The following is a 17334-nucleotide window of genomic DNA, read 5'->3' on the forward strand; positions in this document are numbered from 1 at the left end:
AACTGATGACAATATTTCTAATAACTTTACAAATCTTTTTGATGAATCCTACGTTTTGGAGTCCCTATAGCTTTTTTCTGTTCTATTACTTAAAAAGAAAATCACAAAGAAAGAATTAAAATTCTTTATGCATTTGATTCTAAACCAGAACACAAAGGAATATTTTCTTTGAGGACATAGTTTAAATTGTGTAATTTCCTGCCATGTACCTACATCAGTGAAAACAAAGAAAATGAAACCCTGGATTTAACGCGGTCCTTGCAAGGCCAAAAAATAAAGCTGTGCAACCCAGACTAGACTTAATCCATTTAACATCCAGACTAGATGTTAGAGACTAGATTAGAGCTCAGGGAGATGCATCTTGTTCAATTGATTTTTAAAAGAAAGAGCTAACCAGGCTTTGCCAGGTCCTTTGAAGTGTGAAACACAAACATGCAAGCACATCTGCTAATATTTTCTTACCTGACCATCTGCTTATTCAAATGTATTAAATCAGCAGTGGCCAAAGTGCAACCTGCAAGCAGAGAGTTCTACAGTGCAGCTGGCTGCTGTCCTGATGCTTAGGTTCAGCTCATGGAAACTATAGGTTCCTGCAGGCAATATCATCGATCCAGTGTTGGAACCTGCTAGCTTCCCATGCTACACCTCTATAATAAAGATATTGTGGCTCTAATCTACTCCATTTTATGCCAACTGGTTGTGGCTCTCAGGTTTCTGGGCAGTTGCCAATCCAGTCTTGAGAACAGATGCTGCTGTAGCAAGTCATATGCATGGGGGAGATTTTCAAAGGCACAAAGGGTAGTTAGATACCAAATTCCCACTGTCAATGAGAGTTGAGTGCCTAACTCCTCTGTGCTTTTGAAATCTCCCCGTAAAATTGCAAAACAAATAGTAAATAGCTCACTGTGCCCAGAGACCGGAACATTCATGTGAGCCATTTTTTGCTGTGAGTTATTGCTACACCCATGAGACAAGTGAGGAGGCTACCAGGAGATAGTGACTTCAATAAGATTCAAATCCGGCAAATCCAACACATATAGAATTTCAATTGACTTCAGCAGGAATTACACATGCAGCAGATTTGCAAGATTGGGCCCCAAAAGTAATCTTCAATTTTTGCAAACTTCAATTCCTCTTAGCCCTTCATGACAGTGCCAGTTCAGTTGTGGGTCTCATTAAGGGCCTAGATCAGGAAAGTTTTTTAGCACATGCTGGAAGATTGCACATAGGGACAACTTCCTGAATCAGGGCTCACAGTCATACTAGATTATTAAATTCTCTGCTTCTTGAGTTTCCCTTGAAATTGATCCAGAAACTGCAGTAGTTGCAGAATGCCGCTGGCTGCTTACTCCTTAATATAAGTACATGGAAGTTGGTTTCTTAATATAAGTGCCTGAGGGTGGCAACTGCCTTCCATTAAATGCACTGGCTGCCACAAGCTTATGAATACATTTTAAGGTCCTATTACTAATATATAAAATCCTAAATATAAATCTCAGAGAATGATTTTGTGAACTCTTTTATCACCCTTAGGTGCCTCCAAAGCAAATAAGATCAACTGGTTTATCCTTTCTTGCCATTCCCAACTATTATGGACAACTAGTGAACCTGTTAGAGACAAGGCCTTCTCACTGTTAGGGCCTCCAAGAATTCACAGATCACCAGTCAGATGCTTGAGCTCAGCTTGTAATTACTACATTAAATTTTTTCCCCTTTATACAGAGCAGACCATACTATTGCTTCCAAGCCAGACACGGCTTGCAATCTGGTTAAATATGCTGCCTATGACTGGAGGACATGCATCAAACACTGGTGCACCTTTCCTTTATGTTCAGATGTGGAAGGAGGGAACAGAAAAGAGAGAGAGATCCAGAGAAATGAGGATCACAGTAAAAGGAAAGAACAGTCATGAGAAAGGAAGAATGAAACCGGAGGAGATAATACTATAAAATTGAGAGCAGGAATGAGAGAGTAGAAGGGAAGTGAGAAAAAGGAGAGAGAATTGGAAAGAGAGAAGGAGAGAGATGTACATAAAGAAAAGGAGGGGGAGAGAGAAAGAGGATGTACAGAAAGAAAGCAGAACACTATAAAGAAAAACATCTACTGAAAAACAATTCAATCTATGCTAGATAATTTCATGTATTTTGTAAAGGTATATATTGGTGTGAGAATCATTGGGAAGTCTTTGTTGTCTTTCCTCCTTTCATCATTCGGTGTTTGCCTTCCTCCTTTCCAAGAAAGTGAAGGTGTTAGTGAGTGCCCGCCAGGGGCCTGAGCATCCTGTCAGTTGACTTCCGTGGGAGTTGTGCCTATGCAACTGGTGGCTTGATGCCTGGGCCCCAGACTTTATGCTCATTCTTTAATAAAAACAGATCTCCTGTTTTGGGGGTGGGGAACATTCTACTGCCAATGAAGGCATGATGCTCTCACTCAGAGCTGTCCATTTTTACAACTACACTGTATGTAAGGCACTCTGCATATGTAAGGCACATGCTCCATATGTAAAGCACCCTGCATCCTGTCACCAGCAAACCTGCTGCCAATCTGCCTGGGACACTCCTGCCTTGTGTTCCTAGCACTCAGCTCCCTGGGTATGCTCAGTAGGATCATCCTGCTGTCATTAGTGGAGATCTTGTAACACCTTCCTGAAGTCATGTATATGTGCAAAGCAGCGAAGAGTTCCTGTTGCTGTGGGAACTGTAACACTGAACTTCCTTAGTTTTGTACAATCCAAATCAGAATTTTACAGTTCAAGCTCATTTCTAATGGCTAACACAGTAGGTGAAATGAAACTTCACAGCATTGTCCTTTAGTAATCCATAAGCAATGCACAGAACTTAACAAAATGTAGCTGTTTCATTTTGAGTTTTGCCTTTTCTCCTTTGGTTTGTACTAACTTGAAATTCAAATCAAAGTTCAGTGAAATCCACACAGTCTGGACCCAGTGAGTTTCTTCCCGCTCCATAATCGAGGAGGAGTAGCAAAATCACTTTTAATTTTTGTCTAGGTAAATATTTTGGTGTTTTGTTACATATAACTGTTTGGGTCTTTAAAAGGAAGAATACAAAGCTAAACCAGCATAGGTTCTGTAGTGTAGACATAGCCATACTGGCCACACCAAGTCCTTTGGTGTATTGAGAGGCTTATAAAACAGATTGCTAGATGAAAGCAAGGATTAAGAGGTAGCAATGGGCCGTCAGGCTAGAAACCTGAATTAGATCCATTAAGATAGATTTGAGTAGGCAGATGTGTAAGTAACAGCCAATCAGGCATATGGGTCTCTTCTCAGAGAGCAGCAGTAATGAAAACTGCAAAACCACCGGGAGAGCTGTCATGCATGGTAAAGCCTCAGACCACCTGCTGCCCAAGGTCCTGAGCATATCTATGTCCATGTTGGTAATTCATCCATCGAGGAAAGTCCTGCTGTGAAGGATAAAGCCACAAGTGAGAGGCTGAAGTTGAGCCAGAAGGCAGTTGCAGAGAGAGCCACCTTGATCAAGGATATAAACCACATAGGAAGAGAGTCACATAAACTACATATGAAGAGAGTCGCACACTTGTTGAACTGGGTGCTAAAGAGCTGTCAAAATGGATGGAGAACATCCAAAATAAAGTTAAGGTGGAAGGATTTCAAATTTTGTTGACCTGCTCTCTAGATCCTACAACTGGGTTTCCATATATCCCCAGCAGTGAAATTTAATGTTTGTTAACTAGTAGAAGGATGTGGCTTTTGTCACCAGAAGAACAGACAGTGTCAAACAAAAATCTGTTTACAAGAAGTGGGGAGGGGTGAAATGTGGTGCTGCTGTTGAAATCAGAGATAAACAAAATCACACTAATTAGCTAAAAAGCCTGTCTAGACAGGGAAAGAAAGAAGCAAATGCAAAGGCTGGGAGTTACCAACCATTGTGAAAGAGAAAAAAAGCTATGTTACACATAGCAAAAGGCACTAACGACAAGATCCAGTTCAATGTCAAGATAACTGAACATCCCATGTATTAGACCACAAAATCAGATGTTCTAGCGAAGGTGAGGGTATAGGGATTAAATTTTCTTAATCCTAAAAAAGACAAGAAAGAAGAGCACAAATATCTTATGAAACCAGTAAAGCCATGAACCAAATGGGTCTTGGTTTTGAGACTATGTAAAATACACACACTGTGACACTGTAGACACTGTGGCTTTGTCTACATGGGTATAATTTTTGTAGCATAGCTATAACAGAATAGTTATTCTGCTATAGCTATTCCAATATAATTTAACTATTTCAGAATAACTCCTCCATGTGGATACTTTATTCTGGAACAAAATCTTTTCAGAACAATTACTCCTTTTCCAAAGCAGAGTAATTATTCCGGAATAATATTCCAGAATAAATTCATTTCCATCCTGGGGAATTATACTAGTCAATTTCTTTGTGATACCTTGGTTATGATTAAGGTGTGGGACCTCAGATATAGAATAGAGTGTCCATGCAGGGGAATGATGGTTGTCAATTTCCTCTTAGATACCATGATTATGGTTAAGATGTGGGAACCTAATTAGAAGAGAATTCATACATTCAGCTAAATTCACCACTGGCATTAGTGGTTTAGAATAGAATTGCACTTGTTTACTTGAGCAGTGAATTTGACTCACTTGTATGAGGAGAGATTAATAAAACTGGGACTTTTCCACTTGGAAAAGAGATGACTAAGGGGGGATCTGATAAGAGGTCTATAAAATCATGACTGGTGTGGAGAAAGTAAATAAAGAAGTGCCATTTACTCCTTCTGATAACACAAGAACTAGGGGTCACCAAATGAAATTAAGAGGCAGCAGGTTTAAAACAAACAAAAGGAAGTATTTCTTCACACAACACAGTCAACTTATTGAACTCGTTGCCAGATGATGTTGTGAAGACCAAGACGATACGGGGTTCAAAAAAGAATTAGATAAACTTATGGAAGATAGGTCCATCAGTGGGTATTAGCATGGATGGGCAGGGATGCAAAACCATGTTCTGAAGTGTCCCTAGCCTCTGTTTGCCAGAAGCTGGGAATGGGCAATGGGATCGATCACTTGATGATTACCTGTTCTGTTCATTCCCTCTGAAGCACCTGACGTTGGCCATTGTTGGAAAACAGGATACTGGGCTAGATGGACCATTGGTCAGACCCAATGTTCTTATGTTCTTGTTTTGGGACTGAGGTTTTCTGTGCTAAGTTTTAATTTATATAAATGTTTATGGCCAGTTTATGAATCCCCTAGAACAACCATTTACAATGAACACCCTGACAGACTTAAGGCTGAAGCTCTGTTTCAAAATTCCCCTGCTGTGTGTCTTGTTACTACAGATAATTTGGTGCTTTTTTTGTCAGGGGTGGCAGGAGGGGAAGGAGATTAAGGAAAGGGGAACCACAGAACGTTAGATGAACTCACAGAACATATGCACTGTGCTTCTGGACTATTGTCTAGCAAGAATTTATTTTCAAAAGAGACAGGATGTTCTTTTGAGTAAGGCACGTAACTGGGAGTCTAGAGATCTAGGTTCTATCCCCAGTTCTGTCACAGACAAGCTACGTAATTTTGCACAAGTCAATTAAACTCTCTATGCCTCATTATCTATCTTAGAGCTGTGTGGTAAGCCTTAATTCATTAACATGTACAAAGTGCATTGAGAGCCTTGGATAACAGTGCTATAAGTCATGTAACTTATTAATACTACTATCAGTATCCAACTTATTTTTGATTTATCTATATTAGGGTTTTGCACTGCTGACCATCACCATAGTATCTGAATAGCTTCCACTTAATTAGGTTGGAAATTGTCAAGTCCTTAGAGGCCTTCCTGGACTCTCTGCCCTCTTCTCCCTTTTTAGTAATAGAAAGCTCTTCTTGAGGAAGGTTTTTTTGAGGGGAGCACGGGGGGAGGGGGGGGAGAAGAAAGGTTGGTTGTTATTGTGAATTATGGGAGCACAAAACAGTAAACTAACTAACAAATGTTGAGTTACCCTATTATAATGCTATAATTTATAAATGGCCAAGTGGTTAAAAAACTCTCATTCCTTGGCTTGTAACCAAGATTCAGCACGGTGTAAAGTTGTTTCAGCTAAGCTATAAATGCCTAAAATAAAGAGACCTAAGCTGTTACTGGTGTGATGCTATTGACTTCAGTGAGGCTATACAAGGGGTACATTTGGTTCACAGTGTTTTAAAGGAAATGCTGGCAGACCTAACTCCCATTCAAAGCATTTTTGCTGCTCAACACAAATTGGAAAAATATAACTCCCCACCCAACCCATGGTTACTCAAAGAATAAAAGCACTTAGCATTCTGTTACAGTGAGGTGACAGTCTCCTGGCTGCCATGACAGCAGTGTAAATGGGCATCACTATGAAAAGGGAAGATATACTGAAGGATAAATAATAGCAATGTGCCCCAAAAGTACTATTATATAGGACCTTTCCTCTCAAGGAATCATGATCACCACAATGTTACTGAAGGGAAAACAAGAACATGTAAGCTAAGGGGAGAGATGTCCCCATTAAAAAGTAATGGTCACTTTGGATCCAAGCTCCCTCAAAATTCACCAAGGGTTTCTCAATCCAAGCTTTAGTTTGGATCTGTCTCTAGTTAAGAGATTTATGTGGATTGCACATGCAGGGTATGCAGTCAGTAAAGAACCAAGACAGAACCCAAGTCTCCTGACTCCCAGTTTTCTGCTTTGGTCACTAGACCTCTTTTAACACACATTAAATGTAGTGCCTAAAATCCTTGTGTTTCCCCCTTTAATATATCTAAATCTACAGATATCAATGTACAGCATAATGATTACATAACTGCACCTTTATTTATTTAAGCTCACATACAGTGACTAATCTTACAGGGAAGGTGTGTGACAAACATATCTGTGTATCCAGCAATTACCATACGAATTGGAGGTGGGGAAACAGCTCTCTTTCCTCTTCTAAAAGTATAGTGTAGCCCTCACTCCTCCGGTGACCTAAGAAGAAGTCCCGCACAGCTCTTCCTCCTTGACTGGAGCAAAGATAGCTCCCCATCTTGTTTCAATCTATTTTAACAGCTGTGAGTAACTGAGAGGAGAATTAATCCCTATGTATATTGCAGGGATGGTTCAGGAGATGCCACAGCCTCTGTTCCACGTTTACTCCAACTTCCAGCTATGAGATTGTACTATTCATTTATCTGTTACACTGAAAAGCTTATTATCAAATATTTGTTCCTCATGTAGGTACTAACAAAACCTTCTATTTGTTAAGCTAAATAGAGCGAGCTCTTTGCATCTTGTATATAAGACATGTTTTCTAGTCCCATAATCCTTTTTGTGGCTCTTCTCTGAACCCTCTGCGATGTATCAACATCCTTCTTGAATTGGAGACACCAGCACTGGACAGAATATTCCAGTTGCAGCTACACTAGTGCCAAATACAAAAGTAGATTCCATCATAGAATCCCCCATCCAATTAGTATGGCCTACATTCTTTGTTCCTACATGTATGATTTCACATTTGGTACTATTAAAATGCATGTTATTTGCTTGTGTCTATTTTACCAAGCAAACCAGATTACCCTGTATTAGTGACTTTTCATCTTATTTACACACAATCCCAATCTTTGTGTCCTCTGCAAACTTTATCAGTGATTTTATATTTTTTTCAGGTCATTGATAAAAATGTTAAATAGCATACAGCCAAGAACCAATCCCTGTGAGATGCCTCTAGAAACACTAGAATGGGTTACCTAGGGAGGTGGTGGAATCTCCATCCTTAGAGGTTTTTAAGGTGCAGCTCAACAAAGCCCTGGCTGGGATGGTTTACTTGGGGTTGGTCCTGCTTTGAGCAGGGAGTTGGACTAGATGACCTCCTGAGGTGCCTTCCAACCCTAATCTTTTATGATTCAATGATTCACCATTTACAATTACATTTTGAGACCTGTTGGCCAGTTTTTAATCCTTTTATGTATGCCTATTATTTTGTATCATCCAAGTTTCTTCATCAAAATGTCATACAGTACCAAGTCAAATGCCTTACAGACATCTAAGTGTATTATAGCAACACTATTACCAACCAAATTTCTAATCTCCTAAAAAAGATACCAAGTTAGTTTGAGAAGATGTATTTCCATTTTAACATTTTCCATGTTAACTGGCTTTAATTATATTATCATATTTTAATTATTTATTAATCTAGTCCCATATCACTACTCCATTATTTTGTCTAGAACTGAACTAGGGCTGACAGGCTATAAATTACCCAGGTCGTCCCTTTTACCTTTTTTAAATATTGGCACATTAGTTTTCGTTTTGTCTTCTCAGACTTCCCCAGTGTTCTAAGAATTATTGAAAATTAACATGAATGGTCCAGGGCATGCTTCAGTCAGCTCTTTTAAAACTCTCAGTGCAAGTTATCAGAACCTGCTGATTTAAATATGTCCAACCTTAGTAGCTGCTTTTGAACATCCTCGAGTTACTGCTGAAATGGAAAGCACTTAGCAGCATGATAAAACTGAACATCATGTTTTCCCCAATACAGAACAGAAATAGTTATTGAACACTTGTGTCTTTTCTGCATTATTTTTGACAATTTTACCATTTCAGCTTTGTGAAAACAAGTAACAAGAAATGCGAGGGGGAGGAGGGGTTCTTCATCACAAGGGGACGACACAGAGGGGAAAGAAAGACACAGAAGGAGTGCCAACAGGCCAACGAGGGGCGCATAGAGAGGCACCAAGCGGCAGTAGGGCATCATAGCACCAGGCAGGCAGTGGGTCACTGGGGCTGGGGGCAGAGGGCAGGCTGTGGGGCACAGACAATGCACCAAGTGGACTGTGGGGACCGGGAGGGCAGAGGGGCTCGGAGCGGGCCGTGAGCATGGGGAGGGCTCGGAGGAGACACACGCTGTAGGGCCTGGGGCGGGCTCCAAGCGTGCTATAGGGAGCGCTCAGAGCATTAGGAGCCGGGATGGCTCAGGATCCGGAGCACCGAGGCCGGGGCTCCAAGCGGGCGCGCGGTGCTGGCTGGCGGCACCAGAGCAGCACCGAGGAGCGGCGGACGCGCGCGCGCGCGCGGGCCGGGCTCGGGCTCAGCCCGGGACTCTCCGGCCGCTGCCCAGCTGGCAGCTGCTGGGCGGGGGCGCATGCGCGGCTCCTAGTACTTGTTGCTTTGACTTTACTTTCGGGTTCAGGACATGCCCCCACCCCGCGCAGGAGGAACTTGCTCAGCTGAGCCAGCGCAGGCCCCTCCTCGGCCCGGCCCGGCCCGGCCGGACACAGCGGGCAGCCGCCGCTGCAGGTAATGGGGCTACGGCCAGGAAGCTCCCGGGGCTGCCACGTCGTGTGCTGGGGGCTGCAGCCCAGCAGGATCCCAGCTGCTCCAGTTGGAGGCCGGTCGTGGGCGGGCCGCCTCCAGTCCCGGCGCTGTATCTCCCCCTCTCCCCCCAACTTATGGGCGGGAAAGCCAGCTGAGCGTCTTCCTCGCCTCCCCCCCTCGCCTCCTTCCAAGCCCCTGCCGCACTTGCGGGCCTGGCTGCGGTGCGGGATTCGTCTAGGCTGGGGCGTGTTGCGGTGGTGGCTGATCAAACGCAGAAGAGTTTCCCTGCAGGAAATTCCTGCTTGAAAGTCGAGACCCAGGGCCAGCCGCTCCCCAGGCCAGTTCCTGGTTGTTACCAGTCATCCAGTACATGGGCTGAGCCCACCCTCGTCAGGGGGCCCCCGTGGATGGTAGTGGCCCCCCTACTGTATGGTACAGGTCAGGAGCAAAGGGGCCTGTGGACAGAGTATAGGGTTAGGGTCTAGGAATTTCTGAGCACTAATCTGCCTCTGCCATTGACCTGATATGTGAACTTGAGCAAGTCCTTTCATCTTCCTGTAGCCTCTGTTTTCCCATCTGTAAAATAGGGGCAGTAATACTTCTCTACCTCTCAGGAGTGTTGTGTGGATTAACTGGTCAACGTGCAGCACTTTGGAGAAGCTGTTGTATGGCTCTTTAGTATTATTAGGGTATAATGTGTGTGCTCATGCACCATTTTAACAGACTTTTTCTTTTGTGTGAAATTCTGTGGATCTCAATAAGTATGTACAATGAGCCATTTTTGGAGAAGCCAGTGTCTGTGGGTATATTCCTATTCTCTATATAGCAAATAAAGCTCCTGGAAATGACGACTATTTCTAGCTGGGCAGATACCTAATTTGCTATTCTTCCTCTGCTGCTTTTGAGCCACACAGAGCTCTTCTTCCGGTCAGCTCTGTGTGGCTTGAAAACTTGTCTCTCTCACCAACAGAAGTTGGTCAAATAAAAGATATTACCTCACCCACCCTGTTTCTCTAAGGCAGGTAAAAGCATAAGGAAATATTAGCAATGTGTTTCTCTGTTTTTTGGATACCGAGACAAATGTACATAAATATACACTTTGGTTGCTTATGCAGACACTCATGTCAGAAAACTTGGGCTCCTGCTAAATACACAGCATCATTGGACTTGACTGATTGACTATAAATCTGGCTCCCTACTGCCCTCTGCAGGAGATAGTCTCTGCCAGGCTTGTCTTCATTGCAAATTTGACTGGAGCTGAGTGTTGGACCCTAATCTTGAGGCCCATCCACACACAAACCTTGAGTGTAGTGATGCTTTTGACTCAAGTTGGCTGGCTCAGCAGGGGGCATAGGCTAATGCTCAAGTTAGTGCAATTTGTCAGATGCTAACATGACTGCTCAGTAGTGTGGATGCAGGCTAGCTCCCCTGGAGTGCTGGTAGTTCTCCAGTGCCTCCCCACAAAACACCCCATGCCCAGAAAGGACAGACAAGTTATCTCACAATTCACTGGGAGAGAATTAAGAGTGTGTCTCCGCTTGCTGCAGTGCAAAGCAACATGGGATTTGCCCCCAGAAATCGTAGCACCATACGTGAGTGAGTGCAATGCCAATGTGGACATAGCAGCTCAAGAGTTATTTCATGGTGTGGCTGCTTTCGAATGCACTAATTTAACTTGAGAGAAGGACTTGAGTGTTGATAACTCAGATTGACTCTGCAGCAAAGGTATATCCTGAGGGAAAGGTTCAGGTTCAGGTTCTGCCTTGTGGTAAGGTCCACAAATCTGTTACAATAGGTACTTAGGCCTACTTATAGCGTAGGCAGAACCAGCCCTGTCAGTCACCAGCTGCAGGGGAATGCCCCGCCCCCTGCAGTTCCCTCCACTTCTGTCTCCACAGAGGCTAGCAGGAGGCGTGGTGTCCCCAGCCCTTCCTGCATCAGCTTTTCAGAGGAAGACTCCATTCAGCTTTCTGTTTCCAGTTGCTGGTGAACCGTTTGGATCCGTGACTGTCCATTTAATCCCCAGCAACGACCAGGGCTGTGCTTTTGGGGAGATTGTCCCCTCGGCTTCACTTTCCCTGCTGAGGCGCTGGAGTAGCTGGTGCCCTGACAGGCTTCAGGCAGAGAAGAAGGCCGAGAAAGCCAGAGGCAAAAGGAAAGGTCTGTAGTCTCCTGCTCCCGCCCTGCAGTGAGTGTCTCATTAGGAACTCGTCTGGCTCTGGACAGAGTGCAGTTTCCCCCTCACTGCAGGCCAGGTGGAATTGCCTCAGCTCAGCCCCGCTTCCTGAGACAGGAAGAAAGAGGCTGGTTTTGCTGGGCAAGATGCAGGCACCATCTCAGTAGCCCATTCCTGATTGGGTTGCTTTGCCTGGGCAGGGAGGACTGGAAAATCTAGCAAAAGGTATAAAAACACCTGGGTCAGGTGCAAACCCTGCAGGTCTCCAGAGAGGTACTACATGGTGGTGCTGCCAACCCTTTTACTCTAGAATCCAGTGGACCCAGGGTCTGACAGATCAGCAGGCCCAGCAAAGATTCCCAGTGAAAATAAGAGATGGTGCCTACACCTCTAAGAGCCCCCACCAGCAGTCACATTCCCCATGCTAGGTCACAAACCTCATTCTGATCTTTGCAGCAGTACCCCCAAAGGAATCCCTAAGAGAAGTGTCATTATATTTGCTATCTCCATTAGTTTTCTTGCTAGCTACTGTCTCCAAACAGATGAGTTCTCCTGTGTGGTTGCAGTCTGTGCTGAGACCTAGTATTTTTTAATTTAGACCTGTAATCTTCGCAGCTGCCATAGCAATCATTCCCAACATAAATTCAAGATATGCTCTAGCTTCCTGCTGTCAAGCATCAAATCCCCATTCTTAGGAGCATGGACAATCTCATGGCAAGAAGAGTCATATGTTTCCTGTAATGAGACCTGCTAGATGGCCACTTCACGTTTTAATGTAATTTTAAGAATGTGAACATTAAGAATCTGAATAAATGTGTGTTAAGCTGTATAACTGCTCATATAAATGTGTATAGATACAGTGTATCCTCCTGGTTAGTAAAAAAAGTGGTATGAAATTAAGTGTAGAAGCTATATTTAATTGTAAATCAACATGATTTCATGGTTACCAACCAATGGTAACCTTTCTTTAGGAAAATAACTAGGAAGTACAAATGATGATTTAAATAAAGGTTTCCAGCTTGTGATTTAAATCACTTTGATCACTTACATCAATCCACCCTGTCTCCCCTGCCATGACAGTGTTACACTCTAATTTGAGTTATTTAAGGCTACTCAGCTTTTGTGAATTTGAGGATCTGGAACAGAGGTAATTATGTCTCTCTCTGCTGAAGATACCACTACACTGTGATGGACTGAGGGCCTACCAGCTCCAGTAGAGAATTACTAGAAATAGGTCCTAAAAATCATTTATTCTGAAATGCTGTGCATTTTACTATCTGCATGACGGTATCTTGCAGACCATCTGTAGCTTATGGGTCAGGCAATAGTACTGATGTTTATTGTAATAATAAGGGGATATTGGGTGGCTCTCGGTATTGATATTGTGCTATGGAGCCTTTCATCTTTTGGCCTCCAATATAAATTCAGACCAGGTTTGTAGTGACCTAAAAATCATTACAAGTTGAAGGTTCTTAGAGGGACTATATTTAATGAATTTGGAGATCCCTGTTGAGGACCTAATGGACACAAATACACCATTTTAAAAAAAGTCATGGCTAACATCTCAGAGAATGTTCCGTTCAAGCCGTAGGGGAACTATATAGCTAAGACATGTGAGGATGCTTCCGTTGCTTATGCTCATGCTGTATTTGCTCTATGGATAAGACTTCAGTCTTCTCCATGATTGTTAAGCCAGGACCTTAAACTGACAAAGAAAAGGAAGGGGTGGAAAAAGAATAACTTCTGTTTGTTTCTTTCAGCATCCAGAGCAGTGTTTTCTTTGTCAAATCTGGGAAATGGTTTTGTGAGAAGCATACGCTTGTAATCAAATGTGGTGGATGTCACTCAGGAGTTGGTCCTCAGCACAGGTTCAGAGACTTATAATCTTTTCTCCCAAGAGTTTGAGCTCTCTAGGGTGTATTCTTCCTATGAATTTGTCATTTACAAACACCTTCCAAATGATGTACTTTTAGTCCAAGTAATTGAGAGCTACTGGGAATCAAGTATAGAAGATTCTAAAAGAAACTTTAAAAACAGCAAACCCCAGAAGTAAGTGAGCAATTTTCTTCCACTTGTAAAGACACTTTTGTATAACTGAAAAAATTCTGCCATTTTCCTTATGTTGCCAGTTAACTGAGCAGCTTAATTCATAATTGAACGAAAATAGGAAATGTTTATGGCGCTTTCTTGTTAGTAATATTATATAATATAGCTCTAACACTTTACTTTGTCAGCCAATGAGCTCTAACTTCTTTAAAAACTGTGATTAAACCTCACAACATGCCTGTTGTAGGTATGTGTTTTGTGGTTTTTTTATGGAATTTATAGTGAGTTTTATAAACTTTGAAGGCCTTCAAACCATCATAGGTCATTGGAATATCTAACTTCCTGTGTCACTTCAAGAACAAGGAATCAAAGTTCAAATACTTAATAGTTTTAATAGTCTAGATGGGAGAATAGGAAGGTTTACACATTGGTCTCAGGCAACCTTCCTCAGATTGCACATGCATTTTAAGCACTTGAGCTTTGATGCCTGGTCTCTGAGAGGCCTGTGTATTATTAGATGTTTAGAGTACATGGATAGAAATCCTGCACCAAAGAATATTTTTGTAACAGACACTGCTCAGTGTAGTTATTGCAAAATCTTTTCTCATTGGGAGTGGGGGATGACTGTAAAATATTAGTTCTGTGTGAGAACACTTTCTTTTGACTCTTCCTTCACTGGGAGGTGCCTGATTTGGACACTTGACCTCTTTGCACATTTCACAAACATGAGTCTCCTGACCCATTAGGCAAGCTGTTAATGTGACTGTTTACTTCCTTTTTTCAAGGGAGATACGAGATGATTCCTCTCCTGTTTCTGGACATTGGACATTCCCGTATAGTCTACTTCAATAGAAGTAGAGGTACCAACTCATCAAATGAGAGATACTGCTACAGCACTGCACAGGACAGTACTGTGCTTCAAGGAGTAACTTTTGGTGGAGTCCCTACTGTCCTGCTGCTAGATGTTACCTGCTTCTTGGTAAGCTTTCTTTTTAACTCTTGTAGCTGTAATTCTTCTTCCCTGTCCAGAAGCTCAGTGTTGCCCAGAATACCCTCGCTGTCTGATGGGGATTTAGTAAAGAGGGGTTCATTTCCTAGAATCTGCAGAACAGAATATTTCAGGAGGTTGTGAGAGATACAGGACTGCAAGCTGGCCTCATAAGTTTCATTTGCCCTGCTTTGCTCTTCTGTACCACTTTTCATCATGGAATTTCAAAGCACTTCACAAGTATTAATGAATGTGCTACTGATGGGTAGGTACAGAGGTGCTAAGGTTCTTGCCCTGGCTATACAATGAGTCAATGGTAATACAAGGAATAGCATCCTAGGCTTCTGGTTCTATGCCTTAGCAACAGAACATCCTTCCTTCCTATTGGTTGTTCCTTATGGGATGTAAGGGTCAGCTGGTGTTCGAAGAGCTCTCAAGAGAGGAAAGCTAATGCTAAATACTGTTACTGTATTAAGGAAGAACTTCTTAATGCTGAGATCTGTTAGACAGTGAAATAGTCTCCTAAAGGAATTGGAAGGAAACCCTATCACTTCAGACCTCTCAAATTAGAATGTACAAAGTGGTGGAGAAAATAATGTACAGACCAATCCTACATCAGAAGAAGGGACAAGATGACAAGGCAATGTGCTAGAATTTCAGAGAGAGGCCTACAGTACATCTGGGAAGAAATATGCTTGCACACCTACATATGTATTTACTGCAATTGCGCACACAGGGTTTTTTAGATATCTAAATACTCTTGTGCACATAATTATTAAATTTGCATTCAAGTGTAGGTGTGCAGATGCTCACAACTTTGGTATGTGCAAGTGGACCTCCAAAGGCATTAGACTATCTGGCCTCTGCTCCACCCAGAACTCAAGAAGCACCTATTTTAAAGGGACCAGGTTGTTGTTTTGTATTCTGTAGGTGTCTTGGTGTCCTTTAATTTTGTTCAGCAATCTTGATCCAGAGCAACCCAGATGCATTCAGAGGAATAAATAGTAACTGTATTCTGTACATTTTGGCTTATGAACTTAAAAAAACCCAATAATACTCATTGTAAGCTTTATCACTGCTGTGCCCTTAATGAATGGAGGCCAGCGTCTCCAATGCTGGGACAAGAGCTGATTAAAAAGCATGATTTTTTTAAAAAAGAAAATCAGTTTTTATTTCAATCATAATTTATTTACCTGTTGCTAGTTCTTTACTTTCTTCCTGTTTTATAGCCTTTAAATTGCTGAAGTGGATATTTTGTCCCTGTTTAACTAGTTCCCTAATTGTTAGCAGAATTTCAGATTTTACCTAGAGGGTTTTTTGCCTATTAAGAAATATACTTAAAATGCTCATCTATGCTGAAAAAGTGACATCCAGAGACTCATTAACATCCTTATATGAGAACAGCACAAAATTGAAACACACAGTTGAGTGCAGTACACCATGGGCTATTTGCTAACCAGCACCATCTTCTGATCTATTGAACTTCCTCTAGTCAAGAAAGTTGAAATTCTTCAATCAGGCTGTACTTTTCCATCTGGGTTTGTAGTGTGAAGTCAATGGGACTTGTGCTCCTAAGTCAGTTGGGTGCTTTTGAAAATACCACTGTAGGTGCCTAAATATTTTTGAAAAATTTGATGTGTGTATTTTTCACAATAACATTTTTAATGTGTTACAATTCTAAATTTTTTATTGTTAACATGGAAGCATGGAATTATTTTGAAGTGGTTGATGTTATGCTACTAAAAAGTTTGTAATAAAAATAAAATGTTAGGCCATGACGTCACAAACACTTATGCACATGCTTAACCTTAAGCACATGAATAGTTCCACTGGAAATCAATGGGACTAATTCGTATGAGTAAAGTTATGTACTTGCTTAAATGTTTGCAGAATCTGGGCCTTAATTGTCAATATTTTGTTTTTTGTTTATAGCAGTTTTGTGGAACTCAAATAGGATATCCTACCTGTAGCTGCGTTTTTAAAAAATAAACCAACCAGTCTTAAAATTTATTATGCATTTTAATCTAAAATTACAATAACCCAAATTTCCAAATTAGTTTTACCAAGCCTCACCCTGATTTAAATAAATGGATTATAAATAATAATGTGATTTATATCACTCCATACAGGCTGTGACTCCTTTCATTTGACACTTGTAATGTGGTGTTTGTGTGTAAGTAAGTAATATTTCCATGCAGAAACTTGTGGGTGGAAGTTTCACACTCTAGCGTTCCTGTGCACTGACCAAAAGCTGCCATCTCCTTTGTCTTCACCATATTTCTGTTGGGCTAATCTGGGTAAGGATGATGAGGGTCAGTGGCTACAGTTGTTAATATTTTACCTCCATAACTTTGTGGCAGGCTGCACTCCTCCCCTCCCCCCCCACCAAATTAAGATAACTGCTGCTTGAAAAGATACAATGCTAGCCTGTCCCCAGCCAAGAAGAAGAGCTCTAGATCCCCTTTGGAAAGCGGCAAAGTAGATTAGAACATCAATGAAGGGCTCCCTAGGACTGACATAAAACACTGTTGTCCTTGCACCTCCTCCAGAGTAGGAGCATAACTTTTGCTGTCTGCATGCTGAGTTTCATTTAAGAGCCTGTGATAAGAAATAAGCAGCATTGTAAGAGATTTTAACACTATTATTTCTGGAGGTTTGTCTGGGAACAATTTTTCCAGTGAAAGTTAATAGCCAGTGTGTTGAATACAGAGGAGCAAATTCATCCCTGACGAAACTCCAGTGAAGGCTAAGGCTATATACCAGGGAAGAATTTGGCTTATGGGATCTTAAATAAATATAGTTTTAAACCACCAG

At 41.9% G+C, this 17334-nt stretch overlaps 1 protein-coding gene across 3 annotated transcripts in view; it reads left to right on the forward strand.

Moving 5' to 3' along the window:
* The first annotated feature begins 9169 nt into the window (after positions 1 to 9169).
* The window catches only part of TMEM63A (transmembrane protein 63A), a 41980-nt gene continuing 33815 nt past the window's right edge, over positions 9170 to 17334 (forward strand). Inside the window, exons 1-3 of one of the 3 annotated variants that reach the window (XM_067564851.1) lie at positions 9170 to 9292; positions 13247 to 13535; positions 14318 to 14511. In XM_067564851.1, coding sequence (XP_067420952.1) covers positions 14329 to 14511 — 183 coding nt within the window. In that variant the 5' untranslated portion in view covers positions 9170 to 9292; positions 13247 to 13535; positions 14318 to 14328. Of the gene's footprint in view, positions 9293 to 11419; positions 11471 to 12647; positions 13536 to 14317; positions 14512 to 17334 lie in introns of those variants that run through there. The other 2 variants (XM_067564853.1, XM_067564852.1) reach the window with 2 other exon arrangements.

This window comes from Emydura macquarii, unplaced genomic scaffold, assembly GCF_026122565.2.
Source record: "Emydura macquarii macquarii isolate MOO-44397 ecotype Brisbane River unplaced genomic scaffold, CSIRO-AGI_Emac_v2 contig_2676, whole genome shotgun sequence".
Classification (NCBI taxonomy): Eukaryota; Metazoa; Chordata; order Testudines; family Chelidae; genus Emydura; species Emydura macquarii.